This window comes from Dendropsophus ebraccatus, chromosome 6 (genome assembly GCF_027789765.1).
Source record: "Dendropsophus ebraccatus isolate aDenEbr1 chromosome 6, aDenEbr1.pat, whole genome shotgun sequence".
Taxonomy (NCBI): domain Eukaryota; kingdom Metazoa; phylum Chordata; class Amphibia; order Anura; family Hylidae; genus Dendropsophus; species Dendropsophus ebraccatus.
Window position 1 is genome coordinate 82,892,725 of NC_091459.1, and position 27,730 is coordinate 82,920,454.

The 27,730-nt window shown below is 40.3% G+C and overlaps 1 protein-coding gene across 1 annotated transcript; it reads right to left on the reverse strand.

Annotated features, from left to right (window-relative positions):
* Positions 1 to 5,006: 5,006 nt before the first annotated feature.
* Positions 5,007 to 26,724, reverse strand: OTOL1 (otolin 1). Its single transcript, XM_069973836.1, has 4 exons — positions 26,367 to 26,724; positions 17,111 to 17,200; positions 10,953 to 11,024; positions 5,007 to 5,905 (listed from the first exon to the last, which is right to left on the reverse strand). Exons 1-4 carry the CDS (start codon positions 26,722 to 26,724, stop codon positions 5,007 to 5,009), a joined length of 1,419 nt encoding a protein of 472 aa, XP_069829937.1.
* Between the last annotated feature and the right edge of the window lie 1,006 nt (positions 26,725 to 27,730).

A 27,730-nucleotide genomic window follows, 5' to 3' on the forward strand; every position in this document is an offset into this window, starting at 1 on the left:
AGTACAGGCTTTTACGAGGGGTGTATATAACAGTAACACCTGTGGTAGGACACCACAAATGCATGCTGGAAATCCCACAAGAACTACCATTTTGGAGAAGCTTTGAACCACTCATTCATATGTCACAATATGGCCCCTGTCAGTTTTTCAGATCCTTATTCCTGCCCAGTTTACCTGTATCCAAAATGTCAAATTCACTCAATTAAAGTGTACCTCTCATAAGATATTAAAAACGATAAAGCCCAGCAAACATATAGGTAATGCTTGCTTACGTATGTTGTCCATTTTGATTCTATAATTGCAGCTCCAGTAGTCCGTTTAGCACCCTATTCTGCATTTCACTCATCTGCAGCAGTGTAAGGCTGCGGGCCAATCAGCATTCATCCTCATTGGGCCAACTGACATCACTTCCTTAATTTGATCTCTTTTCTGCTGTTGTAAGGACCAAATGGCCTAAATGATGAAGCCTAAACTGCATTTTTTAGTAAGTGAGACACCTAGTGGCCAAATGTATAGCAATGTATTTCATATAGAAAAAAATGAAAAAAGTAAATTGCAAAGATGTGGTATATCCCCTCCTCTGCTGATTTAAAATTATTTATTGATAACAACAGTGCCTATTTAAATATACCACTTCTTGAAAGGTCCGATTGCAATGAGAAATAAATCAGGAACATTTGGCCATTCTTACACTGCCTGGTGCCCCGAGTGACAGCTGGTGGGAAATTTACAGGCAGCTGACATCAGTAAAGTAATATTACAGTTGATCGCTGCTGCTGCTGCTGTTATGATTATCTTGAAGTACGCAGAAACATAATTATGGACTTTCTCCAGCATTTTTTATGCAACCGTGGACTTAGGACTGGACGTCTCAAAAGGGAATTTCTCTGCAATGAGCTATGCTTCTGTGTTTAGTTGATCAGAGAATGCAACTTGTCATTTTCCATCTACAAGCTGGTGGTGTTAGCATCTGTTGTTGAGTAGTAGAGACAAGCGAGCAGTAAAATATTTGAAAGTTCAAAATTCAACAAACTTCCAGCAGAGGTGGTTGGTAAATCTGCAATAACAGAGTTTAAACACGCCTGGGATACACATATATCTATCCTAAGATAATAAGAAAGAAAATACTAAAAGGGCAGACTAGATGGACCCAGTGGTCTTTTACTGCCGACAATCTTCTATGTTTCTATGTTTTTATGTTGAGTAGACCGCAATGCTTGACTATTCAAGGGAAGCATGCCTGGGTGCATGTAACACGCCCAAGTTGCAGCATTACACCACTATCACAGCCTATCAACAATACACTCCAAATACTCTTGGTATACAGCTGTATACCCAATATATATGATTTTTTAGAAATGCCTTCAGGCAACAGGCGTTCCAATGGTTAATGTTACTCACAGAACACAAAACAGTAGTACCAAATTATTATATTTTTTGGCACACTCTCAGTATACAGCGGTATAACCGATTATCTGAGGTTTTCACCAAGTACATACACTGCAGCCTATTCCTCACAGTGCACTCCAGCTGCCTGCCTATCTGAACACACTTATGTGCTGTTAGCCGGCTTAATAGATTATATATGTGTGATTAATCTCTACGATCTATCATTTTAGCCCTTTTGGGGGTCCCCCCTGCCTAAAATCACCTAACACCTAACTGTCCCTGCTGTACACTGTCTCCCTGTCTAGCCCTAAGTAGCATCTGAAAATTAATCAGAAAACCACTATTCTTGTACTTTGAAGGTCACATGGTTTAGCCAGCCAATGAATGCTGATGCTTTTATTTACTGCCTGTGTGCTCCTAGTGCCTGTACCCCCCCCCCCCCACCCACCACACACACACACACACACACACACACACACACACAACACCACCACCTGCATAATTATTGGTTAAAAAAGCACCAGGGAAGGTGGGAGGGGAATCAAATTTTTTCAGTATTTTTGGTCAAATACTCGATCGAAAAGGAGTATTTCGAAAAGTGTACTACTAATCGAATATCTACTCAATAAAGCAGTATTTGCTCATCACTTCATCTAATCAGTAGTATAAAATAAATCATCCACAAAAAGATTTTTTACTGCAGGATATTTGTTTATGCTATAAAAAAAGATTTGCTTGGGGATGTCCTACAAATTTCAGTCTAAACTCTGTTTATATCGTGTTTGAGATCTATATTTAGCAGGTGCTCATATGCATGTAGGTCATCATCATTTTCTTCAGAAAAATCCTAACAAGCTTAGGGAATGTAGTAAAACACATACTAGTAAAACTTACCTTTACCTTACCGTTGTGTATAAACATGTGAAATAGCAATATTTCTGGTCATTATATACCTTCTATATGGAATGTATTGGAATAATGCTGTGTGGGTTTCTTAACTATTTTCTGTTATCCCTGAGCTACAGAAGCTTAGCTTCTATGTTGTCTTCAAAACACTTCACACACACACATACACAGAAGAGGGGGTCACGCTCCCTTATACAGTATCTCTATGCACACCCTTACAAGCAGCAGCAGCATAAAGGACATCATAGTGCAGTACTAAGCAGTGTAAGAAACCAGGGCTGGAGTTAAATCTATTACTTACTATAAGCTCATGCAGTTTCTTTGTTGTGTCTCTATCTGCCTCTGTCTCTCTCAAGGCACCCCCCCCTCCCTTCTTCATAGGTTTTTTTGAGCAGCTGCCTGCTTCTCCCTGACGTCCTGCTCAGCCCATTAGTGGCAGTGGTGGGAGAGCGCACTGACTGGCTGCCACCAAGGAGCCAGAGAAGCAGGGGGGAACGCGGACAGGTAATGTATTATCCCGGCAGCAGTGGGTCAAGTGGGCAGGGGCTACATTCTCTCAGGGGAGCAATAGGGGATGTGACTACAGTGTATAGCAGCGGATTTAACAGCAGAACTCGCAGCTTGAAATCCGCTGCATTGGGGTACGTGTGAAACTGGCCTCAAAGTGAGTGATTAGTTTAGAAGAAGCCTAACAGGTGGAAAAAGAGGCATTTTCATTAGAGAAGATGCATTTACACCGTTGTTGTTTTTTTTTCTATTTACGTGTACTATTTATTTATGCAAAGTATTTTTAAAAGACCTTCTTGTATTTGATGAGGGGCTCTCTAATAGCTGAGGAGCATCTATTAGTTTTCTAGTCCTCGATGCTTCAGTGATAATGTATTCACACAAAGCATCACCCTTTTAGCTAAGAACAGCACCCAGGCGGATTTTCAGTACATGGATTGGACCAGAAAGACACCAGTTTTCTTTTTTTTTTTTTTTTTTTTTTAATGTATGCAACAATGTTTGTTTCAAGAGCATGGAGGAACCTTGTAGACGTGTATTATGTGTTTTACCTGTAAACAGAACTGTCAGGAATATTAAGGTGTAAATAAGCCCATGACTAAAATAGATAGGGCTAGTCATCAGGATTCTGGGCATACCCTTTATCCACATAGTCCTTTCTGTGCTGACATATAAGCCTTCGTATTACATGTAAATGAGGCTCAAGGGCCCAGGGGGCATTTCCCAGCATAGTAAAAGCTTGGATCTTATGTTCTTTTTATCTAGTAGCCGTCAGTTAAATATGGATGGAAAGAGGTACAGAAGCAGTGAAAAAGAGATGGGTTGGATTTACCTGGGCTTTTACAATGCTGGCGCTGTATCATGCCAAGTCACAAGACCATAAATTATTATGATTTTTGAGGTCTGCGATAATACAAAGTGTTAAGAAAAGATGACTGTCAACTTAGGTGTCTGACAAAGATATTAGGCTCATGGCAGCCATACTCATAGGGACTCTATGTACTGCTATACAGTGCCTTTATAAATCAAGATATTCTCCTCTGGAGATATTCTTAATGTAAAAGGATCAGCTCAAGTTCTGGCACTTCACCCAACAGTCTCATCAATAAAGAAATAAGGTACTGAAAATTATAACTAACCTCTGAAGAGTTCAGTTGATTTTAATATGTTTGTGAGTCAGTGCGGCACCACGCAGAGGGGGAGCGGCCTGTGCATGCTCCGCATTTTCATTTTTCCGGCGGAAAAATGGCACTGAAACCTACACCAGCTCTAAGAGTTTCAAAATTTTCACACGGAGAGGCTCTGTGCAATGGAGATTTATGATGAGGCAATTCGCCTCTACATAAATCGCCTGAGCTCCGGAGCTGCGGGGACATTTGTAAGCCCAGTGTAAAAAACGCTGGACTTCATAAATGTCCCCCATTGACCCAGATGTACTAGTGCATTTTTAGTGCCTATTGTTGCAGATTAGGACACACCCCTTTTACTGAGGACCCCCACCCCTTTCAGAAGGGGGTGGAGAAAAATCCTGCTATATTTTGGAAAGAATTCTGGTAAAGACACATTAGTACATTAGGGCCATTGCTTATTCCCTTATATTCTTTGTATGTGACCTTTCCACATTTATGGGCCATTGTATTCTCCCACTAAAGCAACCCTTCTTGGGGAGGAAAGCTCTGTAATGTTCATGTGATGGAGTACACAAAATCACTAATAATACAGAAATACAATTGGTGTCTGTAAATGGTTAGCGCTTTTGTTATAATCTAGTAGTAGTAGAATCATTTGCTTTAGAAATGGCCAATTGGTGTTAGATGGTACTTGCTTACAGAAATTGATAAAAATTCATTAAACTTTTGAAGGGAGACAAACTTACAATTCTTTCAAATATTTATTGTTCCAATTTATTTAGCTAAACACAAAATCAGATAACCATGGAAATATATTTACAGCTATACATTTGTTCTATTCACAGCTGGAATACTTGATTTGAAACATAAAACAGCGTACATATTGTATCGCATATCAAGAATCTATGGATTTTTGAGGTTCACATCTTTAATACAATGACTTGAATGTTTAGTGAATTTTCTCAATTTATTATGGGGTCATATAAAATCAATGTTAATTTTCAGCATTCGGAAATTATTCTCTTTAACATTTAATGACACTAGTTTAGCCAAATAATAGTCTAATTATAATTCTTATAATTGTGTTTCAACTGAATCATCAGGATACAATAAGAATCCTGTAAATATGCTGTCATCATCATTACTCACATAAATACCATTCCAGTCTCGGGAAACCTCTAACCACACCTGGTCCCCAACATTTAGCCTCAGGACCAGCATTGCAGAAGCCTGATCTATCTCCTGGCCATACAGAGTTTCACGGCTCTTAAACATCTTTTTATTTTGAGCGACAATACTAATCCTAGCTGGGCGCCCCCTGACTGTCACGTGGAATGCAAACACATAGGTTCCCGAAATTGTACAGTTAAATTTACCTGTCAGGGGGTTGTACTCATCTTGTTCATTGTACAATATTCTATCAAACTTCACTGGAGCATTAGGAGCTGGAAAAGGTTTTGATAGACCCACAGTGAAGGCAGACTTTATGGGTTTGGGATTATCTCCTTTGGATCCTTTGAGGCCTCTTGCACCTTTTTTCCCTGGAAGGCCTCTAACTCCTTTCATTCCAAAAATTCCCTTTGGGCCAGGTGGACCTATTAAACCAGGAGGCCCAATCTCACCTTTATCCCCTTTTTGTCCTGGCTCTCCCTTTTCTCCAGTTTCTCCTTGAAAGCCATCCATACCATTCAGACCTGCATCACCTTTGATACCTTTGTCCCCCTTTAATCCCCTTTCTCCAGGTTCTCCTATGTCCCCCTTTTCTCCAGTATCCCCAATATTGCCTTTATCTCCTAAATCCCCCTTTTCACCTTTGTCTCCTTTTTCCCCATCAATGCCATTTAAGCCTTGCTCTCCCTTTTCACCTCTGTCCCCTTTTGTGCCATTTTCACACATTTCCCCTTTGTTTCCTTTTTGTCCCTTTAGACCAGCAAGCCCAAGATTTCCTTTTTCACCTTTGGGTCCAATCTCACCTAAAAGAGGGAACATAAAAAGCCAAAATTAGTTGTTTTATAACAATTTTTGGCATGAAATTTTTCTTTGGGAAACATCCTGATCCTACACATCCTAGTATTAGAATAAGTTAGTGTACCTTTAGGCATCCCATTAAAGGGTATTTGTCAATTCTATACCAGGCTTAGAGCTGCAGACATGGACAGATAGCTGGTAAGGAGATATAACAACAAAACTTTTTAGCTGATGGTTTTTTGCAATTTATAAAATCAAGTTTTACTTTTAAATTCAAGTGCAGCAGAGGCTGTGCGCTGTGCTGGAAGTCAAACCCTTTACACTAATCATGTATGACAGGGAGGGTGAGGGGTGTCTGTATGCCACAGCTCAGCCCCGTCTCTGTGACTCTTGAGCCTTAGGATACATTCACACATAACGGGGTCCCAGCGAATGAAGTGGCAGCTTTCTTTAACTACTTCCATGCTGTGTCGGTAAAATAATAAAGATAACATGCTTGCCTATCCCCTTCCTCCGGCACGCTCCCACCTGCTTTTACTGTCCTGACTGGCTTACAGCATGCTCAGCCAATCACTGTGCTCTCCCAGCATAGCCAGTAATTGGCTGAGCAGACTGTCTCTGAGCCGTGACCCAAAGAAGCAAACGGGAGCATACCAGAGGAACTGGAGTCAGTAAGCATGATTTTATTTGGTATATGGTATTATTTTACCGCCATGGCATGGAAGTAGTTAAAGAAAGCTGCCACTACAATTTCGCAGTGGAATTAAAATCCGCTGCAAGAATGCTATAGACTCTAATGGTAACAAGAATTGCAGCGGATTTGCTGCGATATGCACAGTGTGAAATCCGCCACAGACTAGCTACGTGTGAACGTACCCTAAAAGTAAAACTTGATTGTAAACCTTTGCAACCAGCCATAAGCTTAACGCCAGGTGTCATTTGCTTGATCTCTCTATCAGCTGTCTGCCAATGTGTGCAACTGGACATAATAGAGAGCGGGCAGATTCCATTTAAGAGGCACCAATGAGGCCCTGTTTATCTAGTTTCATACTATTTTTCACATACTTAGACGTAGCTGTTTTAGTTATCAGTACATACTATGCTTACTTTAATCCATTTAGCTTGTTTATGGGCAATGCTCTAAATCTGCACTAAAATGTATTACAGTAACTATGACAGATCAGGCGTATATGTTATTATCTGTCATGATTCACTTGACCTTGTATTTTCCCGGCTTATATGTTGTATTACCAGCATGTTACTTAGCTAAAGAGGCCAGGGGTTCTATACAAATATAAATGTATGCTACAATATGTGAGCATATGAATTGCTAACACTGTGTAATATAGATTGGAATAAATAATTACCAAGAATGACATACTGCCCAGTGTTATGCTGACTTGTTGCATCTTGTGTCCCATGCCTATAAAAACAGTGCGTGCTAATTGATTAATATGCCACCTCAACCAGAGAGCTGGCATAATTTCATTGATATATATGCCCCATTATGACAATATTATTCCAAAAAATGTGAACAGAGCCTTTCTGTGTTTTCAATCCACTCCTGGTTGCAAAATAAGGTCCTCAATACTGCCTGAAAGATACTATATTTCATTGATATATATGCCCCATTATGACAATATTATTCCAAAAAATGTGAACAGAGCCTTTCTGTGTTTTCAATCCACTCCTGGTTGCAAAATAAGGTCCTCAATACTGCCTGAAAGATACTATGTGTGAACCCAGCTTAAGGCTATGTTTACACTACGTAAAAGTACGGCCGTTGTTGCCATCGGCAACAATGGCTGTACTTTTAGCGGGGTGGAACAATGCCTTATTTTCAATGGGATCCCTGCCGGAGCGTATACTCATCGTATACGCTCCGGCCGGGATCCCGTGCGGGGCCGCAAATAACTGACATGTCAGTTCACACAGTGAAGCGAGCGGCTACGGACGTTTGCTTCATTGTGTGCTGTGCATCAGGGCTCTGCGGCCGGAAAGATACGTTGTGTGAACATTGCGTAAATCTGTATAGCTAATTTGAAAAGTCAACCGAGTACCCCTTTAATATACTATCAAAATATCTTTAAGGGTGACATATGAAAAATAAAATTATTTTCCAGGTTCAATTACAGTTTTGTTTCCTCTTCAAATGTATGTTAGACCAAAAAAAAAAAAAAAAAAACTGCAAGACTGAAAGTGAGAATCAAATAGTTATTTAGAAGTTACTAAAGTTAAAATGATTGTATGCTGTTTAAGGTGCTAAAGGAAGAAATTTCAATTACAGCAATTAACATGTCTTGAAAATATCTCAAAAAGTTGCAAACATGTAGCTGGTTACCATTCCGATGAAAATACTGAAAATTCACAGGAGGTGCGCTGAGTTAAGTATATCATTAGAAGGTTTTAAGTACTGAATGTCTTTATGGAACATATGTAATTAGCTGTTACTGAACTTTATTAACAGCTAAGTGCAAAGAGCAACTATTCTGCCATCCACAAGTTGTTGGAGTGAAGCAGTGAATTAAGATATAAATACCTAAATTATAATGTTATCGAGACCTCAGAAGGATGTGTATAGTGTGCAACCAAAAATAATAACACTTCCATTTTGGCAAGATTACATGGTAGTTAAAGGTGTAGGTAAATTTCTGATAGGTGGGGGTCTCATCTCTATCAAGAAGACCTCCATTCCACCAGGTTATAAGGCAGCTAACATCTGGGAGTAGTCTAAAGCTGAACATACACAGTGCGTCTGACAGGTTGTCCATGGGATTGTTCATACAAATGATCCCTCCAGCACCATATGCTAGACAATACCAGCATACCACTGTGACTTTTAAAACATACGGTATATTTTTTCAACAGACCTCAGCTAAAAAAAAGCTATATGGTCAATCACATCTTTGGCAGACATTAGTCTAACATCGGTCATTTCAAACCATTGTTCATGTGTAATTTACAGATGCCTGTCAACTGAAATTGCCATAATCTCATTGGTAAGGCCAGCTTAAATGAAGAGGGGCAAAACATGAGTTATGGAAACAGTTGCTCAAGTTTGGCAAGGTTGTTTCTAGGAGTGTGTCACTATTGTTTCAAAAATCCATTTATTGTATTTTGATTCTTTTTTATAATGGAAGTCAATGAAAATATGGATCCAAATGGATAATCAGAAATAAATCTGTTTTTTAATCCTCTTTTTCCACTAAATGGATCAGTTAAACGGACATCAAAAACGTAGTGTAAACCCAGCCTTAGCCTCCACTGATCGATAGAGCCAGGAGAAGCGTATGTGGCTCATTTTAACAATCAGAAAAGGTCTAAACTAACAGATTCTGACCAATCAAAACTTTTGAAATGTTTCTGTGACATTTTAAAAGTTTTTTTTTTGAAATGGCAGAGACACTTTAAATGGGGAGATCCACAGATATGTGTGGCCACCTGTCTGTTAAGGGTAAGGAGACGCACACACAAAATATCATACACTAATGGTGCGTTTACACGTAACGATAATTGGCCCGATCGTACGATTAACGATGTCAGAGTAACGATTTTTTTTTTTTCATAACGAGCAGCGTTTAGACGGTACGATATATCGTACGGAAAATTTGTTTTGCGATCGTTTTGCGAACACTTAAGCCTATCTCAAACATTGGTTAAATCGGCGAACGACTGTTCACACGGAACGATTTGCGAATTTTTTGCGAACGACGATTTGATAACATGTTGAAAGATCAAAATGAGCGATGTATCGTTCGTCGTTTGATCGTTCGCTGCGTGTACACGTACGATTATCGTTCGAATTGGATCGTTATCGCGAAAATTCGTACAATAATCGTTACGTGTAAACGCACCATAATTCATGAACATCATATACACTTTAAGGGAATGTGTCGCCCCAGCTCGTGGCTGCACGCATCTCCGCATGTGCATAAAAATTATTGAGGTGTTACCTGTTGTCATATGACTGTAGGATTCACAGTTTAATAAAACATATTTGTAAATGGGTAAAATTTATGCTAAAGCTACGGTCACACTGTGTTTCACTGTATCTGTTTCAGTACGTTTAATTGTAACAAGCAGAAAAACGTTTTCAACCATGTCTTTGTGTACATTAATAAAAAATGGATCTGTTTCAATCTGCTTTTTTTTTTTAAATGTAAGTCAAATAAAAATAGATCCTGCAATATGGCATCCAACAGTAACCAAGTTTACAATCCGTTTTTGCATCTGTTTTTTTTCCTTTAGATGTAAACAGACAGAAAAAACACATGTTAACCTAACCTTAACCGAAGCACCCACGAGAAAAAAAAAGTCCTCTGTAGTAGGAAGATACCAACATCCTAGACATGCCAGTCATAAATCATTGTGTCATGGTTAAAATGAATCATATCGTGGACTAGCTTTTAGTAACGCCATCCGCTTCAAAAGACGAGTGGACCAGTTCTTTTCTGTCTCTATGGATGAAACTTAAAACCAATCCTCCAACAGCCATGTAGCAATTCTTCCTAGCAACATTAAACAAGAATTTGTTCCATTAATTTGCCATAACTTTCCCAAATGAGAATGTTCCAGTTGGTGTCTATGTTATTAAGTGTTTCCTGTTCCTCCAGTGATGAGTGTACACATTCTGTAAGGCTGCAACAATTAAACTGTATTTAAATACTAGAAAATTTAGCACCAGACTCCAACAGCATCTGTGTTTCTATAATTGCTATACAGTTATCAAGAACACACACCGCATTCCTTGCCAGAGGGAACAAGTGTAACAATCTGTTTAGGTCTTTCCCCTGGCAGCCAATGGGTTAAATCAATTATTTATACAGCATTTCTTAAGCGGAAAGCACATGTTTGCTCTCCAGTCACACAGGCGACTATCAATGTATGCCTGTCTGCTACCTGCAGTATGTATGTATCTGACAGATCTCACAAGAGATTGTTTCTCCTTCAACAGAATCAATTTGAACAGAGGTCAACAGAGCAGAGTTTCATTACAAGAGACGTCGAATGAGAAACAAACAAACATAATTGTGCATCATTCATTATCATTACCTGCTTCTCCTGGCTTTCCTGGGAATCCGGGAATCCCACCAGCTCCTTGGTCACCGTGTTCACCTTTCTCACCTGCACATAAACAACTGCATTAATATTGTCCCATGGTGCTCTATCCTCCATCGGTGCAGATAACAATGACTTTGGTGTTTGTTAACCCTGCTGTTCTGTTCGGATCTATTATACACATATAATGTTTCGGTCATTTTTGACCGGGCCTATTAAGGTCTGGATTTTTAACTAACTAGTGAATATCTTTTGCCTTATTATACTGTATGTGAACATGGTTGTTCATAAACAAATGAAAAATGAAATAAAAAACTTAATTTATACATTTTTTTGTGTCAAAAAAATGTTACATGGCCTTACTATTCATGCGTGTTGCACATTTGCACAAAAAAGTCTTTATAAAACTGTAAACTATAACTAGTAACACCAAACTGTATTTAAATATATTTTAAAAAAATAAATAAATAAAAAGTCTAGTTTTTTTCTATATAAAATGTGAAATAAGGTTCAAGGTGCAAAATTTACTATTTGCATTTGTCACAAGTATAATTTACATGTCTTTTGTATTTTGCACTTTGCATTTTGTACTTTGCACTTTGCAACATATCACATTTGATTAGTGATTACTTGATGTTGGAAAGAAGGCGCATCATTCCAGTTATAGACTGGTTGCACTGCTGGTGGAGGCCGTGGCCATCGTCGCAGTGCTAGTGGAAGCTCTTGGTTCACGTTCTTCAGCATGCTGTTAGATCCTGTGGACAATGGCTGCAGCTCCATCACCTCTGGGTGTTACTTTTCTGTGTTCAATATATGGGCTAACCAGTGATTTTCCTAATTCCTCTAAAAAAATTTCCCGTTCTTCTTTTATACAGTTAATTTTTGTTCCAATTTGGATCTATTTCACGCCATAACACAAATGCATTGTACGCCAACACATCAAGAATATTGTAAAATACAACCATTGGCCATCGATTAGTTTTGCGTTTACAGGTGTAAGTGCCTATGAGTTGAGAGTATCAACTGCCCCTTTAGTGGCAATGTAATGTAAAATTATGTCCGGCTTTCTGTTGTCTCAGTTACTGATTGACCAAAATGAGATTATAACTCCTTTATTTTTTTCAAAAAATGGCTGGAGATTAGTATAAAAGGCTATCGGTCATTTTTGACTGAACAGTACAAGAGTAAAAAAAGACGTAGAGCAAAAAGTAAACAAAAAATAAATAAATAAAAACTGCTATTAGTAAGAACCCCTCAAATGAGGAAAAGTCAATGAACCACAAGTTTCAGAACCGCATAAGGAATATTTTAAAAAAATATCAAATTTCAAATTTGGTTATTTTTGACCAAACAGAACAACAGGGTTAAAAGTGCAATTACATTAAGACAAACTTTAGGCTGTGTTCACATTCCTTAAAATAAAGGTAAAGTAGAGCCATAATTTTGAGGTTACAATACCAGTATTTTCAATATAACAATGTGCTTTATCAAAGTCAATGGGAAATTAGACTGCAGTGCATACACCATATAGAATAACGGTCGTAATTTATCCCAAATAATGAACAAGCTTATTATATACCAAATAGAATATCAATAGAATGGCGTCGCTGCGGGAAAGCCGGTGCTGCGGTGCCATTCTATTGCCGGGCACCATCCCATGCTAAAGCAGTGGAGGCGGGCCGACCCGCCCCCCAGTTGGAGGAAACCCCTGCCTCTCTGTAATGCAGCTCCATTAGAATCAATGCCTCTTAGTAAATCCAGAGTGGAGCATGAGGTCAGAGCATTATGTTAGACTGGCATACTTGTACACTGGTCTTAAATTCCTCCTTTTATGTTGTTGTATACCCTTGTCTGGCTCATCAATAGTAGATATTTGTCAGTCAAGCCAAGCTGGGTAGGGAGAAGCCAGTGAAAATTCATTGATGTGTACTCACTGGGGGTTAGGCTAGGTTCACACTACGTTATAGCAATTTGTCTTTTTCATCCGGTTTTTGCAAAAAAAACGGATGAAAAACTGATGAAAAAATGGATGCAATTGTGTGCATCTGTTTTGATCGTAGTTGACCTCATTTTTGTGCCCGTTAAAAAAAACAGATACTTTTTTTTTATATATATAATGGAAGTCAATAGGAAAAAACTATCAAAACAAATGCAAACAATTGCATCCTTTTTTTTCATCAGTTTTCATCCATTTTTTACGCATGACAAAAACGGATTGCAAAAACGTAGTGTGAACCCAGCCTTAGACCGCCATTTTCCAAGTCCCCAGTGTGAATGGATCAGCAGTACGCCAGAGCCCCCGCTACTCAATTCAGACTCTGTAAGACTTTTCCAGGCCCTAACAAAAGTTTTTGTGTATAAATAGGTATTGTTTATAATACTTGGTTACAAATAACAAGCATACACCAGAAACTGCACACAACGTATACTACTGGCCACACTATATAATATTTAACTACCATATTTTTCGCTTTATAGGAAGCATTTAGGTTTTAAGGAGGAAAAATGAGAAAAGCTGTTTGGTGCCACACAGTGAAAGAAATTTGTCTCCGTTCATTGTGTAATGGTCATGATATTTTACTGCAGCTTAGCTCCCATTTAAGTGAATAGGAGCGGATATACTGTTACAGCTGTGTAGTGCTATGGGCAAAATGTTTCAGGTTCTTCTGGGAGCAGTGGTGCCAGGGAGTTAACTCCTTGGCACCACTGCTCCCAGAACACCACCTGTGCTGGGAAGCTTGCCAGAGGGTGAGAAGGGACACAGTGCTGTGCCACTATGGGCACACATTTTTAAAAAAAAATAACTGCACCAATATGAGATATAAAAGTGTCAGTTAAAGCAGAAGCCGCTGCAGGACATTCACTTACCCACTGTGATGATCGGTCGGCGGCTGCTGCTGCTGCAACTGATACTTGTATATCCCATATCTGCATGCTGGAGCAGCGCCAGCTTTTTGAATTTCCCGCCTGGCACTGCTGCATCAGCGAGAAACAGGAGCAGCAGTAAATGTATCCTGGCGACAGCGGCCGGGGCTGGAGGAGGGTTTTTGGGCCGGCGGCTGGGTCCAACACAGCCTTACAGTGGCAACGTTTTGAATTTGCTGCTGTCCGCTGCTGGACTAGGGCTAGAACAGACTTTCCTGGGGTGGGCCAGGCTGGTGGCGCTGTTCCCCATGGTGCGGAAGAGGTGGAAGGTTCAGCTTTTTTAACTTTGCACTGGCCCCTGCTGGAACAGCGAGCGGCAGTGGAAAGGCATAAGAGGATGATTGGTGGCTGGAGGAGGCTGGGGCAGGCTGGTGGGGAAAGGCAAGAGAAGCATGATGGCATTTAGCACCTGGATGCTCGCCTTATAAGATGCACTGAATTTTTCCCCCCACTTTGGTTACATTGCTACATAATGCTTTAAAACTATTACCTAGAAGAGGTTGCTCTGAAGTGGAATATGTACTGAGAATGTCTTGTTTTTTTTTTTTTTTTTTTGTTTTAAACATTTGCTTAGCCGCAATAGATCAATTTATAATGTGGATGTGCGGCCATATCTTTTATTTTTTTTCTCTCTCTCTATTGTGATATATTTCATCTGACTCACTACTTATCTTAAATTTAGCACTTTTCTGCTGCAAAACCTTTTATTAAATAATTTCACACATGCCAGTGCCAACCCCATCCCACAGATTCTCTACTACAATAAATCTGATAAAGGACCTTGGGACCAAAACGTTGCATCAATAATGTTTCACACCTGCTTGGCATCAAACCGCAGGAGTACTGTTCTTCACCTATTTCAGATTACTCACAGTCTTTTATTACTGCAGATTCAGTGTTCTGGCCTTCATTCGTCTATTCAGCTTCAGTGTTTAAATTAAGCATTAAAGCACAGTTTTAGAAACTTACCTCTGCATTGTCATAACTCCAGTTAGGAGCTCCGTTCTATCAAAGACCTTTATAGGAGTGACATGTTGTGTGGGGCATGATGCTAGACTTGTATAAACCATACTTGTCTACTTCTAAAAAATAATTGAATCACTCTACCCACACACTTTTAACACCCCTACCAAAGCCATAGGTGAGGTCTTAAACAGTGCCAACAAAGTGCACCTACAGTATGAACATTGCCAACCGATTGCCCTCTATAAAGAGTACTAACAGAAGGTCTCTTGTAGGGTATGTTCACACTGAGGAATCCACAGGGAGATGTTCCAGCAGATTCCGCCGCTAAGCCCCGTGCGCATTCCCTCCCCCCATGCTATAGACTCTATTCTATGATCAGGAATTTTGTTGTAGTGAGTAGTTGCAGTTGCAGTTGCAATTTTTTTTTTTGGATGGAAGAAGTGATAGAGGGACCAAATAAAGATAAGAGGTGCATATAGGGAAATAGTATGCCCTGGAACTTGCTTAATAATGGACAATACCTTGTCCCAAAAGGTTCTAAAAGTGGGCATGTAACCTAAGTGTGTGGGAGTGTGCCAGGGTCTTCTCCGCATCTCCAGCATGTATTACTAGGTATAACATTTGTGAAGCCAGTCAGGCATTCTGTTCCACCTTGTCAACGGTTCAAATGAGTTCTCCTGTACTCTTACACATCTTCAGAAACTATGGGAATGAGTAAGTACAAAAGCTTTCTCTTCTTTTGTCAGCTTAATATCCAGCTCCTTCTCCCAAGCAAAAATATGGCTCAGGGTTTCTTGAGACACGTCGGATACAAGCGATTTATAAATATAAGACATTAAACCTTTCAGCTTTTTAGGTAGTAAGAGCAGTTTATCAAGTGCACGTAGTGTTGTTTTAAGTTTTCTAAAGGCCTAGTGAGAGAAAATGAAGCTTGCGTTGTGATGTTTCTGGGAACAAAGAGAGTATATCTGCTAGGTCTGCACTATATCCCCCTGAGTATGGTTCCAAAGGTCCAAACTAGAGGTGAGCGAGTAGTGAAATATTCGACTTTCAAGAATTTGAATCCCCAATAGGCCCGATATTTGACTATTCGAACGAGTATTCGATCCTATTATAGTCTATTGGAAAAAAATTGCGACACTTGGAAATCTAAATTTGACCACTTGGAGGTCACCAAGTCCCCCATGAAACCTCGCTAAACGATGCCAACACCTCCGGAATGACATTGGGACATTAGAGGGAGCATGCCTGGGTGCACCCAACACCCCAAAATCGCAGTATAATGCCACTCTCTGCAGTTGCGAAGGAAAAATATTTGCGAACGCTTTACAAACATTTATGGCAATGTTCACACATTTTGTTCGTATTTCTTGCGCAGTATTACATACATGATTCCAAGAGTCTGCAGTCATGTTATTTGAGCGTATCACGCGTAACGCTGTACGAACGTTACTGGAACAGTATGTATGACGTGCCTTTTTCTGGGCTACTGGAACAATATGTATGACGTGCCTTTTTCTGGGCTACTGAAACAGTATATATCAAGTGCCCTTAGTGGGCTACTGGAGCAATATGTATAACGTGCCCTTAGTGGTGTTAAACAGGGACACTATAAGTCACTTGTACACACAGGGTACTGGAATGAATACAGCTGCTGATGCTCCTGATGCTGCTGTTAAATCATCTATTTCTTAGCACTGAGAAGTGCTTTTGATTCAGAGATGATCTTTTTTACTTGATCTTAGCCGTGAAAAGGACTTTTGGGTTCTGTAGTAAGCCTGCCTAACCAAAACGCTACTAAAACCTATCTCTCCCTGCTGCAAGATCTTTCCCTGGCTAGGTTGAAAGCTCATCTGCGGTCGAGAGGCAGGAGCCAAGTATTTAAGATTCGAGGTCATGTGGTTCAGCCATTCAATGAGGGTAGACACCGTTTTCGCGCTGCGTGCGTACTCCCAGGGTCCCTCCTAGCCTTTGTGACTATCCCATTAATGAGAATAGGGTTTCAAATTGTGATGCTTACATAAACACTCCTTAAAGTGGACAGGGGTGGGTCTAATGCCGCATGGTGTTGGGAAGTTTAAATATTTTACACAAATACATTTTAAGCATTGGCGGGGGTTCATAGAATAGGTTATACTTTTGTGAATATATAGCATGTCTTTCTATAGAAACATTTTAAAACTAGTTTGCTTGACACCATTTGTCTCATTTCTACATGAATTTCCCTGAAGTTAAATCAATATACTCTTATTCTTACATACCTTTGTCTCCTTTATAGCCCTTTGGGCCTTGGGGGCCCAAGGCTCCATGTGGTCCTGGTAACCCTATGTCTCCAGTGTCTCCTTTGGGACCTGAAAAATACAGTGTTATGTATTTCTTATAGATTGCTGTGTTTTCATAAAACAAAGTACAATTTATTTAGTTGACACCATCAACAGATTGAAAAGACTTGCTTGAATCAAAATTAACATAATGGTTGAAAATCATCTGATGGTTCAGGGCACAATTTAAGTCATTTGATCCAGAAGAATCAAATCAATACTTAGTCAAAATCACCTTCTAAAGACAAGACCAGGAAACATATCACAGTCACCTTGAAGAATTCCCGCTATTGGAACTCATGGCTAGACTTTAGCATTTATTGTACATGGTATATTAGGACCAATTTTAAATACAGCTCATGTATAGTAAACACTTTCAGTTGTACTAAGAAAGTTACAGTTATTGTGCGAATAATAATGACATTTCATATATATTCCTAGCCCTCCTGCAATTACAAGACATTGTTTCTAATTAAGACAAGTGAGACAATTACATTCTAGGTTGCTTGGGAATAACCACAGCCGTGTTTGGACAATAATAACATAGACATAAGGAGGAAGTTTAAAGCAGCACTCACTTTTTATGCCCATATCATACTAACTCATCAGCAGCTTACCTACAGTGTGCTTTGCTTTATCCAGCTTATCTGCATACATAGATTTCATTACTGGAGCTGGGTCGTGTAATCAGTCTAACAATCAATATAATGCTATGCTCTAATGACATAGACAAGAGGTCAGTCTCTTCTGTGGATGACTTTCTGTGAACTACAGGATTATGTAATCACTAGAGATAAGCGAACCTCAAGTATGTTGGGGTTCGGTGGCTGAAGAAGTTGGATGCAACCCTAGCACAGACTATGGCTGTATCCATGTTTTTCAGACAACTTTAGAGCTGCATCCAGCTTCAGCCAAAGGTAATCAAATGCAGAGAGTTCAGGTTCTGACAAACCCGAACATACTTGAAGTTTACTTATCTTTAATGATTACATAATCCTGTAGTTCACAGAAATTCATCCACACAAGAGAGACTGCATTAACAGTATAGTTTTTAGTCAATATTTACTATGAGGTGGAAATATGTGCCCATGGTGTAGCGGTATTATTTATTTATATAAGGTTTGTCTTCATACAGTGAGTAAGGCTAGGTTCCACTTAACGTATCCATTTTTAAATGGTTACTTTTAACGTACACAAAAACGTTGTCAACCACTCTAAGAAAAAGAAAAAAACGTGTCTGTTTTGATCCATTTTTTTAATCCGTTCACAACCCAGGACATAACTGTACGTTCTGGGTTGGATAGAGGAGTTCAGAGGGGGGGCTGCACGGCAACCCCGCTCAGAACTGCCACGATCCCAGCTGCTATTGATAGCCCGGGACCGTGGCAGTTAGCAGGCGTGGTCCAATCACCGTGCCCGCTAATGATCCATTTAGATGCAGCTGTCAAAGCTGACAACTGCATCTAAATGGCTATTTGTGCCCATCATTGGTGGTCTAGTGGATGGCTCGCCCACCTGCAATGCGATCGCAGAGGGGCGACCTGTTTAACTTACCTGGATGGGCCTCAGCATCGGAATGACGCTGATCCCAGATCAGTATTCTATTGATCTGGTCTGCAGCAGACCAGACCAGTAGAGCACCGATCTAATGGATCGGTGCTTTATTATATACACAGCATTGATCTCAATGGGAGATCAGTGCTGTGTATACAGAAGTCCACCTGGGGGCTTCATATTAAAAGTTTTTTCATTAATAAAAAATTAAAAATAAAAATTCCCTTTCCCTATTAAAAATTTAAATCACCCCCCTTTTCCCATTTTATAAATAAAAATAAATAAATAAATAAACATATTTGGTATTGCCACATGCGTAATCGCCCAAACTATTAAATTTTACAATTCCTGATCTTCCACGGTAAATAGCTTAAGCACAAAAACCTGCCAAAGTTCAAAATTGCAGATTTTTTTGACACATCAAATACAAAAAAATTGTAATAAAAAGTGATTAAAAAGTCGCACATACGCAATCAAGGTACCGATAGAAAGTACTGATCATGGCGCAAAAAAGCCTCATAGATCAAAGGATAAAAGCGTTAGAAGCATGGTCATAGAGCAATTTTAAGGTACATTTGGATTTTTTTAAAGGTTTTAATTTTACTGCGCAAATATTTTTTTTTCCAGTTTCGCAGCATATTTTATGGAAAAATTAAGTGCATTGCAAAGTACAATTAGTAGCACAAAAATAAGGGTTTGTGTGGGTCTGTGGGTGAAAAAAAGGAAGTTCTGCAGCCTTTTAAACGTGAGGAGGAAGGAAGGAAAATTCGCCTGGACCTGAAAAGGCTAATGGAAGTCAATAGGAAAAACTAATCCAAATGCATTGCACACCAATACCTTTTTTGCATGAGCTTTTTCATTAGGTTTTTTTTTCTTCATAAAAGATATACATTAAAAGGACTGCAAAAATGCAGGACTGCAGCCTACTGTATAAATATAATGGTAATCCGTTTCCCAGAATACCCCTTGATCATTAGGGTACGTTCACACTTATCGGATCCGCAGCTGATTTTCTGCTGCGGAACCGCAGCGGATCCGCAGCAGATTTCATTTAAATAACTGAACACACCATCAAATCTGCTGCGGATCCTGTAGGTGTGAACGCACCCTAAGGCTATGTTCACACTACGTAAGTCTCCGGACGTAGCGCGTTCCGTGAATAAGCGACCGGAGATTTACGTAGTTTGCGTACAATGAAAAGTATACGATGTACGGCTGCACAGTTCACACTACGTACGAACTTACGCCCGGATTGTACGCGGCGCCGTAAAAAATTAACCAGACCATTGTTTGAGGACGAAAATGCCGTAACTTACGCCTGTAGCGTAACATGCGGTCCCGTACGTAGTGGCGATTTCTTCATTTTTCCACTTTTCTTTGCCGATCCAAAAGGTTCTGTGAGGTGTCCGGAGCTAGGCGAAGATTTCCAAGTAAAAGACTGCTGTCAGATCGCTACGTAGGGCGCTCGGGAAGCATAAGTAGACTACGGGCATAAGTTCGCGGTCCGCATGTAGCCGGCCGCAACTTGCGTAAATCCCCGGCCGGAGTTTAACACGTATATGTCCGGCCGGGGATTTTCGCGGCCGGACATATACGTAGTGTGAACATAGCCTTAGGCTGGGTTCACACTACGTATATTTCAGTCAGTATTGTGGTCCTCATATTGTAACCAAAACCAGGAGTGGATTAAAAACACAGAAAGGATCTGTTCACACAATGTTGAAATTGAGTGGATGGCCGCCATATAACAGTAAATAACTGCCATTATTTCAATACAACAGCCGTTGTTTTAAAATAACAGCCACTCAATTTCAACATTGTGTGAACAGATCCTTTCTGTGTGTTTAATCCACTCCTGGTTTTGGTTGCAATATGAGGACCACAATACTGACTGAAATATCTGTAGTGTGAACCCAGCCTTATGGTGCGTTCACACGTACAGGATCTGCAGCAGATCTGATACTGCAGATTCAAAGCAAATAAATTCTAGGCCATCAAATCTCCGCCATCAAATCTGCTGCAGATCCTGTACGTGTGAACGCACCCTTAAAGGGGAACTCCACTTGAGGAAAATGTGATTTCTATTAAAAGTACATTAAAAGTTATATAGGTGTGTCTATATAATGTATTACCATACCTGTACGGTTCTGCCACACAGGTAGTTAATAGAAATCCAGGAAGTGAAGAAACATGGCCCCTGTGCCAATCCACATTGTCTAATGCTCCCACTGCTCTACCTGCTTAAGAGACAAATATCCCATGCCTCTGTGTGTGTGTGTGTTTGCTGAGGACAGGCTGATGATGCAGACAGGGGACAGGGCGTGATGTCACAGGAGGCTTGGCTGGATCCCCCAATCCCCTGAGAGATTCACCATCTCTGACCGGCCAGAAGCAGCTGCTGCAAGGACTGTGGACTGTGATGAACAGCTGAGGGAAAGCATTGCATTCTGGGAACTGATCAACCAGGAAGGAAAGAAACACTATACAGAACAAAAAAACAAATGGATTTTTGGTAGTTTCAAAACTGGGATACATATGTAAGTATTGCGTTACGCTTCTGCAGAAGTTTCTTTTTTTTACCTCTAACTGGAGTTCCCCTTTAACAATAATAATACACAAGGGACAAAACATACCACCATACCATGACCACACATTTCACTGCCTAATGACTAAAAATACCACCAATACAGGCTTAATATAAAACACTATACACAGACCATTATTACCCCCATATAGTGACAATATAGTGATTACATAACAGTTACATCCAGCGACTCACAAATTATGTCCTCTGTGTTTCATTTTCTTTCATTTTCTTCTACATTCAGTTTAGACCACCATGAAGACTTCTTCCAGCCATCTTTAGTCTCCATAGAATTTAAAGGACAAACATTTTTGGTTCTGCACTTTTCCAGCACCATCCTCACTTTTGCCCCACCTATAATGTCCCAAATAGTAATAATGCCCCCCCCCCCCCACAGGAGGTAGGTTCTGCCAGTAGGTAAATATGGGGCACTTGGTATGTAGGGAGCTACCCCCCAGTAGGTAGGCTGCACCTCTGTAAATATAGAGTTACACCCCAATAATTATAGATCTGCCCTTTAGTAGGTCTAGCGTTTAGTAGGTCTAGTATTTAAAGTTTCCCCCAGTATGTAGACCTGTCTCTAGTTAGGTAAAGTTGCCCCCCAACATGCAGAGCTGCCCCACCATTAGGTAAAGTTTCCTCTAGTTACATAAAGTTGCTCCCTAGTATATACAGCTTCCCCCTATATAAATAAATAAATAAATAAATGTATATATATATATATATATATATATATATATACTCACCACCGCTCTTGTACCCATGCTGACATGGCACCCTCTTTCAATGCCTTTGCAGGCTACACATGAAGACTGATATCATCTTGCAAGCCAGCACATCTGCCAACTCCAGGGGGAAGAGGAACACTATATTACTATAATTTCTGATACAGTTTTCTTTTCCCCTGTCCCCTCTCTCCTGTTACTGACATAGGGCAGCTGCACTGGTTCAGCATTGCTTAGTTACAGTCACAGCTGACAATCTGTTAGCTACAAGTGTAACTGAGTCGGTGCATTTGGCAGGAACAGTCAGTGCAGTGAAAGAGACTCTTTATTCTACTACCTGAGGCAGGATTCTCACCTTGCCTCAGAGGTGGCCTTGGCACAGACAGCTATAGATGCACCAAGTTTATAAAAAGAACAATGCAGTTCTCCTCAAAGATAAGCTTTACTTAGCAGTGCATCTAGAACAGGGGTGGGGAACCTTTTCCATGTCGAGGGCCGGTCGGGCATTAATAAAATCATTCGAGGGCCGCATACCATGTGCGGCAGTTAGTAGCATGTTTGCAGCACCCGGGGCAAGGCAAAGCATTGTTCCCCTAGTGCCCCTGCTATTGTAGTTAACCCCCCAGTGCCTGTTCCTTGTCGTCTAGTTAACCCCCCAGTCATGTTCCTGGTAGCCTAGTTAACCCCCAGTGATGCCTCTGGTAGGCCTAGTTTACCCCCCCCCCCCCCCAGGCATGTCCCTGGTAGCCTAGTTAACCCCCCCAGTCATGTCCCTGGTAGCCTAGTTAACCCCCCCAGTCATGTCCCTGGTAGCCTAGATAACCCCCCCAGTCATGTCCCTGGTAGCCTAGTTAAGACCCCCCCAGTCATGTCCCTAGTAGCCTAGTTAATCCCCCCAGTCATGTCCCTGGTAGCCTAGTTACCCCCCAGTCATGTCCCTGGTAGCCTAGTAAACCCCCATCAGTCATGTCCCTGTTGTCTAGTTAACCCCCATCAGTCATGCCCCTGGTGGCCTAGTTAACCCCCATCAGTCATGTCCCTGTTGCCTAGTTAACCCCCAAAAGTCATGTCCCTGTTGCCTAGTTAACCCCCATCAGTCATGCCCCTGGTAGCCTAGTCAACCCCCATAAGTCATGTCCCTGTTTCCTAGTTAACCCCCCATAAGTCATGTCCCTGGTAGCCTAGTTAACCCCCAAATTAAAAAAATAAACATCCCACTCACCTTTCCTCCGCTCCCACGCTGTCCAGGTCCTCTTCTCTCCCCTCTAGCCTGTGCCAGTCTTCTCCTGCAGGCGGCGCGCGATGAAATGACGTCATCGCGCGCGGCCCACAGGAGACGGAAGACGTGCGCCGCTCTAGTGGGGAAGGAGCCGGCACAGACAGCATCCTCCTGGCAGCTGTCACAGACACCGGAGGATGCTGTATGCGCCGGCTCCTTCCCCTCCAGTGCGGCGTGTGTCACAGCTGAGCCGCGGGCCGCATCGGGAGGTCTCAGAGGCCGGATGCGGCCCGCAGGCCGGAGGTTCCCCACCCCTGATCTAGAAGCAGTAACCCAATAATACACATAGTACCGTGCAGCAACACATGACTACCTGCAGGGCTGTAATATGGGTTATTCCAGTATTGCACCCACAAAAAAGATTCTTTTTTTTCTGTATCCTATTATCTAATCACCCAAGGCAAACTGGATTGTTGGAGCCCCCCCCAGGCACCCAGTACCCAGAAGAATATGCCCCACAAGCCCCTTTTGAGCCCTTTCACACTCACACTGTCTGAAAAAAGTACAGAACAAAGGCTATTCTCCATATGTCTTTATGTATTGCTTTACATTAAAAAGCTGTTACATAGGATGCTACAGTATATAGTGAACTTGGATTTCCAATAATACATGCGAACTTATCCTATTAAAAAATCTAACAAACCTGATAATAAACCTATACAATACTATATCATAGCTTACAAGTCTAGTCAGTGTATGAGAGTGATCCGCTAACCTTCTCCATAGTGTATGAACACTTTAAGTGGTTTGAATATTGCTCCATAAATAGTTCACAACCTAAGATGTAACAACCTATAAAGCTGTTGCGGGGGGGGGGGGGGGTTGGGGCAAATTAGTGACTTGTAATTTTCTATGAACTGAAAGAACAGTCTTTCCTTTTATTAGGTTGTCCTATAGTTTACGATATACAAGACTTCAAATCTTTCTTGGCCGTAGAACAGTGTGTTACAAATGCTGGTTCTCTGCAAGTGATTTGTGGATCCAATAAAAATCTATGAGTATTTTTCCCTCTTTGTTTCAGAGAGGCTGCAATAATGGAGAACAAAACACAATCTGAATTATCAGTCAATAAGCAATAGAAGGAGCGCAAAATAATTATACATTGTGAGTAATCAGAAGAATATTTTACTGAGAAAATGCATCATGTTTGTAATAATCAATTGAACTTTAATATTTGCTTTCATGACTACAAGAAGAGGCACTTGTTGGAATTTCATAAACTAGAAGCAAGAAAAAAGGAATATATTAGTGAATGCGTATAAAGGCTAAGTGCCCTTTACACAGGCTGAGGGGCTTCAGAATAGAAGTACAGATCCCAGTGATCAGCACTCATCTGCAGAGCCTTTAGGTTACATTCACACCTGCAGTAATGCAATGAAAATGTAATGTCAATGCTTAATTGACTTGCAGTAGATGAACATTTCATTGCGTTAGGGTGCGTTTACACAGACAGATTTATCTGACAGATCTTTGAAGCCAAAGCCAGGAACAGACTATAAACGGAACATGTCATAAAGGAAAGACTGAGATTTCTCCTCTTTTCAAATCCATTCCTGACTTTGGCTTCAAAAATAAATAAATCTCTGTGTGTAAATACACCATTACTGCATCACTTCATTGCAGTAATTAATCATTTAATTGCTATCCAGCCATCCTTCATTGCAGTAACACAACTGAAACTGCAACATGTGCAAACATACCCTTATGGTGCGTTTACACAGGCAGATTTATCTGACAGATTTTGGAAGCCAAAGCCAGTAACAGACCATAAACAGGGAATGGGTCATATAGGAAAGACTGAGATTTCTTCTCTTTTCAAATCCATTCCTGGCTTTGGCTTCCAAAATCTGTCAGACAAATCTGCCTGTGTAAACGCAGCATTATACAGCTCGATTAATCCAGTGGTCCAACAGCATGGACTATCACTTCATTGTTTATGCAGCCATTTAAACTCATTATTGTCCACACATCTTCTTACAGGGCAATGTACGACTTATAATAATAATAATAATATTTATTTGTATAGCGCCAACATAGCGCCAACAGAATAACAATTATTTTATCGGCCGCACAAAAGGTGAAATCAGTTGATGAACAAGCATTTTCTTGTTCATTGGCTGATCACTGGCCTTTTACATGGACCGATTGTTGGGAACAAGCATACCATCAAACACTCATTCAGTAGATAATTGACTGAAGTAAAAGGGCCTCATGACTGTAATTTCTGTACTGAATAGATATAGATGTAGCAGAGCTAACTCCTCATCCAATTGTTTCTCTTATATGCCACGTCATTAACATTCTCCTTTTAGTGCAAGTCATCTAGGCTTTACAAGCATTTTCCAGTAAGCATATAGAATGGTCCACATGTATCAAGCCAAAAATTGCGGCCACACGAAATTGACTGTGCAAAAAATTTAAAGTGTGGCTCCAGCCGTACTTTACATTATCTGCTATGGTTAATTGGAATGCAGGCACACCTGAATTCCAGGCACACCTGAATGCCGTATTCCAATTTAAAAAAAATGACATGAAATACAAACATATCAAAAGTTTTGATCCCACCAATCATTAGATGTTGCAGGGAGAAACTCCACAATTATGCACTTCACTCCCTGTCTCACTACTCAATAAAGGCATCTATGAAGGCACATATATGAAGGATAACAAGCCAGGGAGTGAAGCATGCAGCTGCTTTTCAAGCAATATCTAACAATCAGTGGGGATCTAGACACCCAGACCCATCAAATATTTGACATGTCTGTGTGACATGTCAAAGTTTTTTTTTAAAGTGATAGTAATGCTTTTAATTTTTTAAACAATGACAAAACCAGGTGCTCACACTACCAGAGGGCTGGGATAAAATAAAAGTCTAACTTTTATTTCAGGTTTCCATATAACTTACTTTTTACAGGACTGCTGATGTCAATGCTCTCCGGCATAAGGAAGAGCCTAAAACGTGTATGTGTCAGCAGTCCTGTGCAAAGTGTACCTTATAAAAATGTGAATCTCTGAAGTTTTTGTATGTTCATATGTATATGGTACTTTATTTACCTGGAAGTCCCGTGGGTCCAGGTTCCCCTTTTGGCCCAGGCAAAGGTGTACAACAATCACAACAGTTAAAGAAGAAATCCGCTGTTTCAAGGGTAAAATTGTCAAAAGGGTACAGGGTAGTGCCAGTTCTGAAATCAGGGTTTAATGTGGCCAGCTCCGTAGTGGTGTCACTTGTCTCCGGTAATTCGGTGAAAATAGTCTCTTCCGTTGGTGGTGCAAGTGAGGTCTCAAATACATTGGGAATCTCCATATTGTACACTTTTTTAGTATACTTTGCTGGCTGAGTGGTTTTTGCTTCCAAATAAACAGTAGCAACAACAGTTATAAAAGTAGCTGTGGGCCAAGATAAACTTCCCATTTTTGTATCTGTCAAATAAGAGACAAATGCATTATTCATAGCAGGCTTCTATATTTCACTGGGTTTCTTTTAACAATATGGTATTATGGAAACTAGATTTAAAATGTGTATACAATATGCAAGGTCTTTGTGCCAATCCAGTCTGTGATCTCCTGTCTGACACTTCCAACTAGGCCGCTTATTGTACTGCGGGATTTATGGTGCTGAGAAGCTAGGCCGATGTAGACAAATGTGTCGATTTAGAATTACAGTAATGCAGAAGATGTACCCAATCCTGCCATTAAACCTCTGTCTGAAAGTTTACTTCTATATCTGCAAGAAATGAAAACTACAAAGCAGGGAATAAAAATCTTGCTGCAGTATAAATACTTACAGTAAGCAATAATATCTTTTAAGTTTGTGCTAAATTTGTATACATTATATATGGCATATTGTGAAATTTAACTGACATCAGGAGACTCAACAGGGAAAAGATTTTTTTTCCTTTTCATCCGACATAATGTAGGATGCTGCATTGTACTTTGGATAATAACAGTAAAGAGACAAAAGAACATTTTCCCTAGAAAAGCAATGTTTAAAAAATCTGCATTTTTAATAGTTCTCAACTCTGGACTGTGAATAAGTCCAACCATTTTCTCCCCTGCTACAACCTTATATACCATTGTGACAAAGACTAATGATAACTGGTATTGGCCCAAAGTATATGACATTGACATCAGTTCCACTCTACTGTGATGAAGCCTAATTCTACCTTTCTGCCTTATTACTGATCCACTAGACAGGACTCCAACAGCTAACCTATTAAGAAATTACTATATTTCTTCACTTGACATTTCTGAATCTTCACCCAAATGTAGATGAAGGCTGTGATAAAGATTATAATTCCTTATGACCTTTTCTTCCATTAAAGCAGTTTAAATGTATCCGCTGAACCTAGCTTCTCTATTTTGGATTGCAAAATAGCTCAACTGGGCAGTACAACATGATTTATAAAAACTATAAGGCT